Source organism: Chaetodon trifascialis, chromosome 18 (genome assembly GCF_039877785.1).
Source record: "Chaetodon trifascialis isolate fChaTrf1 chromosome 18, fChaTrf1.hap1, whole genome shotgun sequence".
NCBI classification, from domain to species: Eukaryota; Metazoa; Chordata; class Actinopteri; order Chaetodontiformes; family Chaetodontidae; genus Chaetodon; species Chaetodon trifascialis.
In genome coordinates this window covers 18,420,607-18,435,580 of record NC_092073.1, presented here as the reverse complement: position 1 = coordinate 18,435,580, position 14,974 = coordinate 18,420,607, and the positions used below count along the sequence as shown (strand labels likewise).

Sequence of the window (14,974 nt, the reverse complement as noted above, 5' to 3'; positions counted from 1 at the left end):
CTCCCCAACACCACTTTCTGTCCGAATCCCCGCTAAGACAATGTTCCTCTCTTTCCCTCTTGTGTTTCTCACCTATGCTGTCTGGGACGACCTCCAGCAGATTCTGTGTGAGCAGCAGGTCAGTGAGAGCCAGAAGGCCGTTAAGCTCTGAGGGAAGCTCCTCCAGACGATTCTCTGACACATCCAGACACACCAGTCTCCGGAGGTTTCCCAGCTCCTACACACACACACACACACACACACACACACACACACACACACACACACACACACACACACACACACACACACACACACACACACACACACACACACACACACACACACACACACACACACACACACACACACACAGTAAATACCACATGCAGTGAGGCACAGAGGCACAGCACAGCCATCACCTTCACAGCAAAAACAAGGCAAAGAAATCTGCTGGTGGGAGTTAATTCTGCATTTTGTGTAATCTCGGTTTAAATTTCAAGAGGGAACATGCAGAGTTCTTGCAACAGAGCAGCTTTAAAAAACATTCATATTAAAGTGTGCTTACTGGTGGTAATGAGGACAACTGGTTACGATCCAGCCATAGCTCCCTCAGGTTGGGGAGAGCACCAAGGGTGTCCGGCTAAGAGAGTGAAGGAGAGGAAAGAGCACAGTGGGGCCGTTGGGGTTACTGAAAAAGGCAGGTTGGTTATTTCAGTGCAAAACAGTACGGTCGAAAACAGATTTCAATGTTGGATTCTCTATTTTTAATATGACTTTTGAAAGAATAAAATTTTCACTTTGACAAAAAATTCAAATGGATTTATCCGATTTTCTATCTTTCATTTAAATATAGCTCTTTTCTTTTACACTTTCGCAGAAGCTCCAAAATCCAATGAGTAAGCATGTGTCACTGGGATAAAGTCTCCCAAAATCACCTCAAATTAAAGTTTAAGAGATAAAGGACATTAAGGAGTATGTCAGTGAAGCAGTGGCTTATAATAGACATGCAAGGTTTCGTCATATTGTCGACCATTTGTTCAGCCTCCGCCCTTGTCACGTCATGAGGCATTGTTTACCCTGGTCTACTGAGATAGGTGGGCGTACCCTGGCTTAAAGCAGTGCTTTCTGTGGGGTATGGCGCATGCAGGGCCTCAGGTCTGACAGACCTGCTCAGCTGTGTGTAGTGAGGTAAACATGTGGTTTGGATCATAATTATCGTGGCGGGAATGTGAGAAGGATATTTATGATACATGTCAGTCTGCAAAACAGGGTATTTTAAGGTGGTTTAAACTGAGGGTGCTGTTTAAGCACTTGACATTAGAATGAATTACCTACTGGATTATATGACATGGTTGATGGTTAAGGGGATGAGTTGTTGACTTACCAAAACTTCCAGTTCATTGCTGCCCAGGTCCAGCTGTTCCAGTTTCACCAAGAAAGAGAGCGATCTGAATATGCACACAAAATAGCACATGTAGTAAGTCACAAAAGAATGCAGCTTCAAAGACTGCAAATTATTTAAAATTACCATTCATTCACATGTACTGAAACATGCAAAGATTATTTTTAAACCTACGTGGTCTTGCACATGGCAAGAAATCTCTTTTCTAGAAAGACAGCATTTGCACGTGACAGAGGTTCTGACTTCAGCTCCTGATGAGTATGATGCTGATATACAAAAGTAAAAGCAGTAGAGGAGGACCAGTGGCGACGGTTCCTTGTCCACTGTGGGATCACTGTCATCTAGTGTTGTCAACAGGTGCTTACTGTGCTTGATGGAGATGGTGGGGACTTACTGCTGCATACGTGCAGCAGAGTTTGACACTTACGTGGGAAGAGACTTCAGCAGGTTCTCCCTTAGCTCCAGCGTCACCAGGTTGGCCAGGCTATAAAAGGACGGGTGGCAGTGAAAAGGGAGGCAAGTAAAAGAGAAAGAGGGATAGGAGTTGGCAGGCGACGAAGAGAGAGGATGGGGGTGTAAGAGAGAGGAGAGGAGAGGCAGGTTGGTTAGTCAGATGGCAGGTCTGTTCGTCTGGGCTGCCTGGCATGGTGAGGGGCTCCTCCATCTGTCTGAGCACAGCAGTGGCCTAGAGCCCAGAGACCAGCTGCCTCAGAGCCCACTGGTAACAGAATTACACTCCTTGAAAACCTGCTTGGTCTCCAAGTTTATTAAGGATCTAACTGAGCAAAAGGCCCTCAGTGAGGTAGCATAGTCCAGTGTGAAGGCTTTATTAGACAGCCTTTATAAATTCAGTACCTTTATTTAAATCTGACATTTTCAATCACTTGTTTCTATCCAACAGACAAACACATTTATCCCATCAAATTGTCTACTCTGAGCCATTGTGCATGTGTACATACTTTCCAATGTCGTTGGGCAACGCCTGCAATGATACGTCGTTGAGTGCCAAGTGAGCCAGCGCTCGGAGTTGAGTGAAGCCATCTGGCAATCTGAAGCAGAGAGACAGGAGGGAAATAGTGGAGAAAGACTCTTGTTGTACAACGCATGGGATCACTCGACTCACACACGCACAAGTCTCTTTACACATCCCATCTGTTAAAGCATTCAGCATCAAAGCTCTTGCCAGTCATTCCATTGCTTTTCTATAGGAGGAAGTTAAAAGGTGAAATACCAACTTAGATCTTACTGACTGGGGATGTGGGAAGAGTGCAGTGCAACAGAGGCTTTATGTAGGGATAGCACAGGGATCAACTAGTATCCAGGTTAGGGTAAGGTGACACTTATGTTTCATACAGAGCTTTGTTTGATCAGAAAGCGCTTTATCACATGCATCATCCCCTCTAGGTGTTTGTTCACATACTGTACATGAGCATTTCTTAGCAACTGAATGAGTCCAAGAATTAGCTGTTGCATATCAGCATGAAGCGCACACTGTACATTCAAACACATATGCACGCAGTACAGTTCACTGCACATTTATAACAGGAGAGCGAAGTAATCAGAGCAAACAAATGACACTTGTCATGCTTTGTTTCCTTTTTCAAAGCACTGCTTTTCTTCCCCCTTCACTGCTTCTGGCCAAACATCATATTTTCTCACAGTGTGATGAATAGAGTTAGGGCTTGTTCCCATTCACTTACCTGGACAGGGGGTTTCCACTGAAGTCTGCGATCTCCAAGGCCCTGCAAAACTTAATGCTCTCGGGGATTTCAGGAATGTCTGCAGGAGAAAAGAGGAGGTGGAGGGGGGGGACAGGAGTCAGCACCATGGACACACAGATATTCTATGGAGCAAATCATTTTAAATTGCTTGTAATCACAACCAGATGGCCAGGGACAGGGAAGTGAGAGAAAGAGAGGGAAAAATGAGAGATGGAAGTTGTACCAGGGAGGACGTGGTTAAAGTCTGCTATTACATCTCCAGTAAAATTTAGAGAGCAATCACACATTTACAGCTACTTGCTTTCATCTTAGTCATAACCAAGCTCACTGGACCCCTGTCTCTGTATATGTAAGCACTTGAGCTGTTACTACTTTTACTTCAGTCTTGACAGGATGGTGTTCCCATGCATGGTAAAATGGATAAAGTACATGAGGGTCAAAAAGGAAGAAAAGGAAGGTAAATCTATTCATGAGAGATATATAAGTATATAAGTTTACAGATGCCTAAAAGCTGCTTTGATTATAGGCTGTTTATTTTGCCTCTGTCTTTCAGGAACCACATTTTCAAAGTATGCAGTTCGGTCTGAGATTTGCATCATAAAAGTGCTGATTTACTTTGGTGCAAAATGCATCATTTCTTCACTCACTCATTCCAAGGCAGGTAGATGACTACACCTTACCTTCACATTAGTTTGTACAGTAACAAAGAGCTTCAACTGGGAAAGACAGGAATTTAACTTAACATTTGCCTGCTTAGTCTGGTGCGCACAAAGAAGGCACAAGAAGAAGCATGGTGTGCTGGCCTGACCAGGTGAAGAACTTCTACCACTGGATCTTGCAGGTGCAGGCTAAGAAATCCCTACTGAGCCGAGCAGCCTGTGCCGCTTATCTGGCTCAGCCCTGTCCTGCAGCAGGAGCAAGGAAGCACACAGATGGAGAGGGCCCTTACAGGCCACCGCACACTGCTCCCACAGCACTTCATGCAGTGTGTAGTAGAGCAGATGTCTCCCATCTACCACATAGGCCCTTCCTGCCACAGAGTATCAGTGTATGTGTGTGCAGCATGCAAGGACATAGAGAGGGCAAGGTGTGCGTGCGTGCGTGCGTGCGTGCGTGCGTGCGTGCGTGCGTGCGTGCGTGCGTGCGTGCGTGCGTGCGTTAACAGCAGCCCCAAATTAAATGGCATGTATGTAATATTACATTTGGCTGCACTGTGGTGCCAAATTTCTGTCTTAGCTTGTCTTATAGGAATATTTCAAGGGCATGGAGATTCATGTCCAGTATAAATGTCTGCTCTGCCCCGAGGTAGACTGGATAATCTGGCAAAGAGGGCCAGCAAATATTTATCTAATGGCTGCTGCTGGTATGTTGATTCTCCAACCGACTTGGCTATGCTCCTGCTGCTTAACACCACGAGGCAGATATCATCTTTGCAGACATAGCTCTGTTTGTTGTTTGGTGTTTTTGGGGGGTGGTCTAGACAGGAGCAGATGGTTGTTTTAAAAGATGTCATTAAAGTAATTGTGCGCTAATGAGTGGTCTTACAAGCAGAGATTGTACAACAACGGACACAAGTGCACAATGAATTTGTCTATGCGCTCATTTACCGTTTCTGGAGATGTCCAGTTCCACCAGCTGCATGAAGTTGGCCACCTCAGGAGGGAGTCTCTGGATCTCATTGTCACTCAGGCCGAGCTTCCGGAGGTTCAGTAGTCTGAAGAAAGGCTGTGAAGACACATGATGCCATGTTTAACAAAACAGAACATGAAATACTTTCCCATCCAAGCCTGTCAGGATGCATCGAGGGACAATATTCAACAATCAAATCTTGCTGATAATGCTATCAGATCTGTAACATCATATACAAAATGCTTAATGAGATGAGCCGCAGCGAAAGATTATGTTCAATATCAATAATCTGCCAACTATTCTTTTGATGAAATGTTTGGTTTAGAAATTGCCAGAACTTTTTTCAATGATTAAAAGTTCCCAGAGCCCTAAGTGACATATTTAAATAGCTTTTTTGCAGACCAAAAGTCCAAAATCCTAAAATATCAAATCTTCCTACACAGTCAGACATGACAAAAGCAGTAGATGCCCACATTTGGGAGGCTGGAACCTGATAATATTTGACATTTTTGTTTGAAAAATGACTAAATTATCAAAATACTAGCAGGTTTGTTTGTCAATCGAGTGAACTTAATACTTCATCCACTCCTCATTTCAGCATTAATATCAATTTTTAGATCAAAAGAGGACACAGTCATGTGATAATCAAAATTTAAAAATCAATTAAGTGGCGAGTGGCATATATCTGCAGACTTGGTGTTTTAAATGTTGGAGATATTCCCTCTTTGTTTTAGTCACAACTGTTCAGTGAACACACAACACACCGTGCGTATTCCCAAACCAGAACTGGTTTTAAAAACATTCCATCACCATATTCCCAAAAACTCCTCCTCACCATAGCAACGCCAACCAAACAAAGTGGCTCTCGATAGCGGGGCTGAGGAGAGTGCTGCCGCTGTGGCCATGCCAAGTGCTTTCACAAGAGCCTGGCTGTTGGACGGGACAGCGTTCAGAAACATTCCTCCGCCAGCCGCTCAGTGTGTGTCTGTGTGTCATCTGCTGGTAGGATGGACAGACAAGACAGGCTGGCGGGAAACGGCGAGAGTAACAGGCCAAAACTATGCAATTATTAACCCCTCAATCAGGCCCTGGCTCTGCAGCCCACAGAGGACCCACTGTCTGTCCTGTCAAAAGCCCGTCGAATTCTCAGGCGCTCTAAGGGAGGAAGCCTCTTCAGGAACTTGCCGACTTGGGCTTTCTGGGGAAGGAATTTATATGAACTCATTACTCAGGGATGCTCTCTGAACATAGGGCATACAGACGTCTGCAAGCATGGAGCCTAAACCTTAATTCAAATTAAAACTCAGGCTGTCAACATGGTCCACTGCTGGAAACAACCATTGTGTGTCAAATACCAGAGATTAATGTACTAAATTGAAAAATCCAGAGAATTTCTAAGCTCCTCTTACATCTCTGGTATATGTGTTTTAAGAATGCAGCACGGTTACACTCCTGTTTCCAAACTGTTGCATAAACGTAGTAAATCAGATAACACAAAACCTGCTTTGATGTATACTGTCAGGTTTCTGCTTGTCAAAATGTGAAAACACACATATACACACACTACACACTCACTCAGCACAACATGCTGGGAGACAGCTCTACAATTACACTGCCAAAGAGAAGAATGCTGCAGCTCAGCTCTGCTCTGCTCTGTTCTTTGATGACAGACATTTCCTGCTCTTAACTAGTTATGTGTATTGTGTTTGGATGGGGAGGGAGGCAGCTACAGCAACAAGGTTTGTTCCCAGAATCTGTTCATGGTTTGTTGGCATTGCAAGACAGAGCTCGTCAGGATTTTGCCAAAATCCCCCAGCATTTGACTGGTAGTTCATACTGGCATCCACACCTGATGGAGAGTGTAACTGGGGGAGGGCATGAGCACAGAAAAGGACTGAGCCAACGAGAGATAAAGAGGGTGTTGGCTCCCTGAGAAGCAGGTGACAGGTATCAAATGACAGGAACAGGAAACAGGAGCTGTGGGCAACCATGTGACCGGGGACAAGCCCAGATGGAAACCGGCCCCCAGGAGGGGAGGCAACCTTGTAGGCAGAGCAGGTGACACTCTGATATTGAGAGCCTCGCAGGGAGAGGGTATGTTGAAAAACACACCTGCAAGCTCATGCAGCAGATGCAAGAACACACAAAAAAAGATCTTAACTGCTAACAAATGCTGATGAGGTGTCAGGTTTTTCCCATACTGAAGCATGTGACACCATATTGCTGCTAGTGGACAATCAGCAATTCTTCCCCCCAGGCTAAACAAATCACTTAATAAAAGCTTCTGCATCAGTGCATTCCTCTCCTCTCTTGATGTCGTCCAGGCCTCAATCAGTGATGAGGGGAAAGCACAAAACAGTAGACACTAATGCAATCATGCCTGCGAATAAGTAGTTATGAACACTCACAATGATGCCCATTCACTCCTGAGTGGCTGCTCACAGGCAGCCTTGCTGGTGTTTTTCTACAAAACAACTGTGTTTCTGTGCCCACTTCTCAAACCAGCTTTACCCCAGCATAAAATAAGAATACCAAGATGCCTAATAACTTTCCCAATCAAATGCTAGCATTTGTATAAGTAACATATAGTACATCTGTTCTTGAGTCAAACTACTTTTAGAACAGGCTCTGCCATTTCCCACCAGCTGGTGCACTGTCAAATTAAACAATGGAGAACCTACAGTGTTATACGGGTCAATGGGTCAATTGGAATAACAAGTTGGAGCTGTGGGATTTAGTGTACCGCCACCGTCTCTTCATTGCATTAGTGAGCCACAGCGGTCTGCTCAGTCACTCGGGCAGCTTTTATAGGACTGTGTTTGTGTGTGTGTGTAACCATTTATACAGTGAGGCAGGAGCTGATGAGATGAGGTATGCTACATTTCCTTTATAACTTTCCAACTGGGATGCCTTAATGAGAGCCCTTGTGAGAGTTGTTTGCTGAAGAAAGGGAGTAAAGCTGTGAACAGGACAATTTAGCTCAGTGGAAAAAGAAAGGAGCGATGGTGGAGGCGGGTAAATGATAGCCATGTCAGCACTCAGCAGGGGGCAGTGTGGGGTCTCAAGAGTACTTGTACAGCATGCCAGTCAGCAAAGTCCATTTTGCGAAGTACAATAATATTATTACTACTAGTTCTGATCATGTCTAACAAAGGTGTGTAATCAGGTCCAAAGTCTTTGTGCCACAGCAGTCAGAAATGAATTGCTGTTCACAACTAAAGCAATCAGAAAAGCCACCTGATAACTGTTGACCAAAATCAACACCAAGACCAAATCTGGCAAAAAAACACTATCAAATTGTATGTGACCACTTGAGTAAGGCAGCGTCACGCTAGTGGCCATGTTACCTCTTAAACTGCTTTGAATTCCAGAGAAGTATTAGGTAAATTACATTAATCGTGGGCACGACAGCTATGAGAACTGACACAGCTGCACGGATTCTGTTTGACTGTGATAAGGTTTCACAGAGGGGAGGACTGGGTCTGTGAAACATCCACAATGTGGCCAACTTAAGCCAGTGTGAAATGGGTTCTGTGGTGTGGGTACTTATTATATGAGATATCCCCCATTATTATACAGTGAATGAAGCCTCGTCACCCATGAGCAGCCCGTGACAGAGAACTGTGTGTGTGTGTGTGTGTGTGTGTGTGTGTGTGTGTGTGTGTGTATGTGTGTATGTGTGTGTGTGGCATCATAAAATGCACTGCTTTGTCTTATCTACATCGCCCTGCTTAGCTTACATTCCACTCAGAGTGTGTTACTGTGCCTCAGGATGATTGTTTGCGCTACGTGTGTATGCATGTGCGTTTTGCAGATGTCCTAAAGTTGCAGGGGAGCAGATCCTGTGCTGTAGGTCTTTAAGTGAGCGCACACCACTGATTACAGAGTCTTAGTTTTACTTTGCTTAGGGTTGCCAAGAACTCTGCTTACAGTCATAGGACTCAGCATGTGTGTGTCAGGGGGATGCAGCAGTAGGTTAATGTGCATATTTGTGTGTTCAATGTGTATTAGCAGCGGTGGGTGTTTGTTTTAGAGTGTTTACAAGAGTGTTTATGTGCATTGGAAGAGACTGTAAATTAACAGAGTGGAATGTTAATATCCAAGACGCAAAGTGTGTGTCTGTTTGTACGAAATGTGAGTAAACTGTATGTTCTGTGTATGAGCAACTGTTGATGCAGTGAGCCGAAGCCTGATGTTCACAGAGACTGCAGTGTTCCAGTCAAGTGACTCCATTTAGCTTACAGTTTCCCTCCAATCATGCCATCAGACTACAGAGCAGGCTCCTCCTGCTCTGCAAACACACACACACACACACACACACACACACACACACACACACACACACACACACACACACACACACACACACACACACACACACACACACACACACACACACACACACACACACACACACACTTCAACCACCCTCTTACATAGCATACATTCAGTGTGCAGGAGACCGTAGAAAAACCCCAGACGCTCAACTCCATGTTTGCCCTAAATTGTTCCCCGCAGGCCAGGTTCATTGTTTTAAACTACTGCCATAATTTCTGCAGAGACAAAAACAAAAATGGCTAAATCTGCTTGATCAGGTCTCAGCTCGTCTGCAGAGGCATTCAATCAATGGACCCACACATCTCCAAGTTTGCTAGAAAGAGGAAGTCAGACTACATACCATCACTAAACCTCTCATCTATTCTTCCCATAACCCTGGTTTTTCTGTTTTACTCTCACACACTTCCTTTCCTCTCTAAGTGGAATTCCTATTCACACATTCCAGAGCCTTTTAATCTTGTGCCAAATCTGCCCAGTCTGCCTAGTCTGCATGTCCCCACTCTTCCCAATATCAATTCCCTCACAATGCTCACAAACTACACACACACACACACACACACACACACACACACACACACACACACACACACACACACACACTGTGTGCACACTACTGGGATGAGGGGCTCAAAGAGAGGGGAGGGGAGAGCACATGCTTTTGTGCTGGCCTGGACTCTTTCAGTGTCCAGGGAAATAAAAAGCAGAGAGGATTTGGTTGACTGAATAACTTGGTCGGTCACTCGAATGGTGAGCCTCATTATTGCACACTCGTGTCTATAGATAGCTGCGCTCACTGTTGTGGTATAAACTCAGCACATGACTGACCACACATACAGAACAGCTCTGCATTAAAAATCAGTCATCCTGCTCTCACTAAACTCAATATCTTTAGTGCAGAGTTCTGTGAAGCTTAAAGCACCAGCAAGACTACATGCAGTCATTTCAAGGCCAATGCTAATGGAACCACACGGGCTGATGTTGCTCTGGTGCATGGCCGAAGCGTCCCTTCCCCCTGCACAGCACTGTTTGAAACCCAAAGTTACCAAAACTTCTACACATGAATGACACCCTAACTGGTCCTCTTCCCCTCCTCCTTCCCTCTGCTTCTCCGCTGCTCCACCTCTCTGTGTTCCCTCCATTTTCCTTGGCAGAAGGACAAAGGCCAAGCAGCCAGCCCCACACAGGGCTGTCAGTCACAGGCCAGCTCTTTCTGACCCCCCTCCTTCCCTGCAGCCCAGCCAGGGGATTCCTCCATTGTCTGAGAGGGCACTGCTGAGAAGAGAGAGAGGGCTGGAAATGGAAGGATGAAGACTTGAAAGAGAAATGTGGCGAAGGATAACAAAAAGGCAAGAATGACTAAGAAGGATAGAGAAGGCGAGTGGGGAGAACAGTGCAGAGAAGAAAAGGAAGATTGTGTGCCAAGTAGAGAGGAGAGCACTGAGAGAAAGGGAGTGATGGTGGATTATTAATGAAGAATAGATGGTAAACAATGGATTCCCACAGTGCTCTGGACACTACACCACTAATGGGGACAGAGACTTCAGCCACTGACCAACAAATTGTCTCAACGGACTACAGGCTCACTGACATCTCATACAGATGAATAACCAAATTATTAACCAAAACATGCAACAAATCAACAGACTGTCATTAATGTGGTTTAGTCTGGTCCACACTATATGCAGTGTGGAGTACAATACTCCCACTGGCCTCATCAGAAAATCTAAACACATCAGACAGACAATACAAGCACCCACCCACCCACAACTATAAACCTACATCCCACTTCCTCTGCCCTCGCCCACTGTCTCCCACACACACTCTCCCACTGTTGCAGCTCAGGTGTGTTTGGGAGAAAGTAACAAGTGAGAACAACCAAATCCACAAACACGCTACAAGCACTACACTGCTGAACTGCATCGATGGAGGGTTATGTATGTTTAATGTAACACAGCACAGTTAATACAATTAACTTCACCTGCATATTAAGAAAAGTAAGCATATGTGTGTGTATGTGTGTGCATATGCCTTTGTATGGCAACTTAACTGTGTTTGTGTGCCATTGTAAAACACTGCACATGTGAACGAGTGTTTGTATTTCACTTAAGTGGCACTTTCAGCCTAGACTACGCTTATCCAGCTCCAGTCCCTCAGCAGGCCACACAGAAAGAAGGGTGTGGTAAAGCCGGTGTGACTGACAGCCTAGCTAACCCCCCATCTACTTACACCTGTCCTGGTGACTTTGATCTCTGTAGAGAGCAAACACAGAAGCAAGTCAGGCCAAGCAACATCTGAGTCTACCACTACACATTACGAGTTTTTGAACCACAGCAGCCAACCCCAGAGCTGCGTTTGATACAGCCAACATTTGCATGATGGGGACAAAAAAAAAGGCAATGATTGCGTGTGGTGGTTGAGATTACCTGGGTGATTAACAAAAAGCTTTCATAACATCCTGAGCATTTCTTTCAGGTGGAGATCTGTGTAAGCTACATTCTGACATGTCAAACTAGTTCATAATCTCTGTATGTATGTTCCGTCTTTGTGGTTTCAGCAGCAGAGCCTATTTCAATTGTTTAAACGAAGTCCATTAGGCTCTTAAATGGTTAATTTACTATTGAACTCTAATGCTGTGCATGATCAAGTAAGGACACAGACTTAGATTAGCATCCCCCAACTAATACACTTATAATACCAAGGGAAACAGGTAGTAATGAACATGCTGGGATAAACAGGAGCTTGTAGCACGTTTTGTTTGGTAAGCATGAGTCAGGACGGCTTTGGGCCCGGGGGCTGTATGTGTACACAGTTTATGTACATGTGTTTATGATTGTGTGTATGAGAGGGAACTTGTATATGCTGGCTGCTTTACAGCATACTTATCTGGATAAACATGAGGAAGTTTTGTTGAGGGGAAAAAAACGAACTGCATAGGAAAAAAGGGGAACCCTCGATTCAGAGCAAACAAACAGAAACAATGACGTTGTGGCACACGATTAACACCTTAAACAATCCACTGAGAAGACAGGGCAGCCGGATACTGTTTCAACTGACCATCAACATGGTTAATAAACAGCCACAGTGACAACAAGGGCTTCCCCCTTTGTCTCCCTGGGAATGATGTTGAGTTTTGTTGAGCTGACACAACACGATTAAGTTTCAGTGGACCCTGAATGCAGCATGAATGTGCAGCCTAGAATTTCCAGCTCACAGATTCCTGCTTGACAGCTGTATACAATGTCTGTGCATGTCGTAAAAAACATAAAAAGCTTATATCACACTTTTCTTTGACTCCAAAGGACTGAAGGAGGAAGACTGAGAGAGAACAGGTGGACATGGCATTGCGTGGTTAAGAGGCTCTTAAACTCACACAAATATCCATGGCTGAAGAGTACTGCTGTGACACATGCACACGTCCTACACTAGGGTCTTGAAAAATCTACACCTCCTGAAGTTTAAGTAGCTAATGTTAAAAATGGAAACAGTTTTCTATCAGTGCAAATGCAATAAACTATATTTACCTCCCAAAGACAGATGTATAATAATGTTAAATACTGTGGCGTGCGGCACTCTTGGTTATGCTTTCTCTAACAAAGAATGGTGATTGCTTGGTGCAGTAAAGCGATTTCCAGTCAGCATTTTAAAAATAGACAAGTAATCCCTCCACTGCTGCCCTATTGGTGGGCTAATCACTGCTTTGGTTACTAAAACCATCACAGTGATAGAAAAGCTTGCATCACCAGTGCTGGGACATCATGTGCACAACTTGAATAACACATAGAAAGAGAGAGCAAGGGAGTTAGCATGGAGTCCCAGTCCAGATTTGCAATCCAAACCAAATTCAAAGCAGCAGCCAGGCTGAAAGCACCGAAGCTCTTCCACCTGCTGATAGTTCGCTTCCGTGTCAGGTTTCATAACGTCGACCTTCTACCAGACTACAACAATAAGAGCACTTAAAGATAATCGATAGACTGTTGCTGACAACACCCTATGTGTACATTAGAGCAGGAACAGGAAACAATATAACAACTTAAAACTATATGCAGCTAGAAGAAAAGACTGACCAGCCATTTTGGGGGGATTCTGTAGTGATGAACCAAATCTAAAGGCCTCTTGTCCAAAGAGGGTGAAGCTTACACTTTCAAACATTAGCACTGCTTGGAAATGCAAACCATGGCTGGTCCTGCAGGTGTGTGGAAAGCCAGATTGTGACCACAATGTGAACACAAAAGAATGGACCACAAGTTTTGTTTCTGTTGTTACAGTATATTAATGGTCAAGCAAGCACACACTGCTCCCATTCAGCCTTTGCTGTTTAGATGAACTAATGGCCTGAGATTCTCCAGCAATGCTGTCACACATCAAGAATGAATGAGTTCACAGGGAGATCAGGAAATGTAGTGGGGGCCCTCCACCTCCACCCTTCTCCCGGACTTCATCACATGCTCTCTCATTCTCTTTTTGTGTTCCCACAAACATGACACAAAACCAGAAGCCTGATTGTTTATAGTCCGCAGAGGACGTTTGGCTCTTTCCTGGATGGGCTGGATCCGGTATGTGCTGCCTGCCTGCTCTGTTTGTCCCACAGTGAAGCTCTGCAGCACAGGACCAACATGGAACCCAGGGCCTCTGGCACTGCACGGCCCAGGCATTGTATATACAAGTAATTTGCTGGCTAGTTAGTATACTGTCAACACATAACACGATCAAACATTAGCAACAGTAAGAGGAGCACTTTGGCTCTACGGCTGCTTGACTCAGCATAAATAGAAAGAAGAGCACTGAACAGGCTCTAAGGAGGATATGCACATATAGATACAGACAAAAAAAGATGATGCTGAGGTGCTTGTCGAGAAAAAAAAACACTTAACCCAAGCTTTCATATTAAGACTCTCATGAAGAAAAAGAGGATCTGGTCTCCACTTGCAATCTCATCCAAACAATATATGATACTTTAGATTATTTCTACTCCTGCTGTGTAACAAGTTATTGGAAAGAAGAGAGAAATGCTATCAAAACATAACATCTTTTTACGATGGGGAGAACGTCGAGTATTACACCTAAAAAAACAGACTGAAAGTGTGTGTGGCGTGAGTGCACTAGGAGCCCTGGTACAATTGGTGCATTGTGTGTGTCCAGGTTGTGGCCTCCCTCACAGGATCATGTGGCCCACTGTCTATCGTTTTCCAGTAACGGTCTTGGCAGTCTTCCTCTTGCAGCGGGCTTCACACAGGTCTCTGCCTTTCTATTTGTCTCTCAGGAATGTTTCCTGAATGTTGAAACCAACATGGAAAAGGACAGCTACAGCCGTACTATAGCCTCACTAGTTTTTCCCACACGGTTAATACTCGGTCGACCTGGCCAGGTGAAGTGACAGCCCGCCAAGTACGTTTTCAGTTTGACATTAAGAGGTTTATAGCAACGTACTTTTAAAGCAACCAAGATTTAATGCGGTCAAGTTCTGACACACCGTACCATGATCATTATTCACATATCATTTGTCATAGCATTGCTTCAAGTCTTTGCTGATGGGCTGACTGATAAGAACTTCTACTATACTACAGTGTGAGTGAAATGTTGTATTTTAATTGATTTTATGCACTCTATTCTTTATTTGTAACTTTTATTACCATTATTTGGTGTTTTTTTTTCACATCTTATGTGATGAATTACATTTTACGTTAGATTAATTGTCTCTGTTTTCATGTTCATTTTATGTTTTTTTTATGTGAAGCAATTGGTGCATGTCATTTCTTCAATGTACAGTACTTTGAGCTGCATTTCTTAATGAAAGATGCTATACAAATGAAGTATATTGGTATTCTTATTTTGGAGATTGAAACATGCCTGAAAAAAGGAAATAAAATGTCATAACCATTTATCAACCTCACTCCATCTACTG

General features: G+C 44.2%; 1 protein-coding gene across 4 annotated transcripts in view; it reads right to left on the bottom strand.

Annotated features, from left to right (window-relative positions):
• The window catches only part of scrib (scribble planar cell polarity protein), a 60,086-nt gene that overhangs the window by 30,583 nt on the left and 14,529 nt on the right, over positions 1-14,974 (bottom strand). For all 4 annotated transcript variants that reach the window (XM_070986122.1, XM_070986125.1, XM_070986121.1 and 1 more), the window contains exons 2-8: positions 4,713-4,830; positions 3,085-3,163; positions 2,344-2,433; positions 1,812-1,868; positions 1,367-1,430; positions 548-622; positions 73-217 (exon numbers count right to left, since the gene is read on the bottom strand). In XM_070986122.1, the coding sequence (XP_070842223.1) occupies positions 73-217; positions 548-622; positions 1,367-1,430; positions 1,812-1,868; positions 2,344-2,433; positions 3,085-3,163; positions 4,713-4,830 (628 nt within the window). The remainder of the gene's footprint in view (positions 1-72; positions 218-547; positions 623-1,366; positions 1,431-1,811; positions 1,869-2,343; positions 2,434-3,084; positions 3,164-4,712; positions 4,831-14,974) is intronic.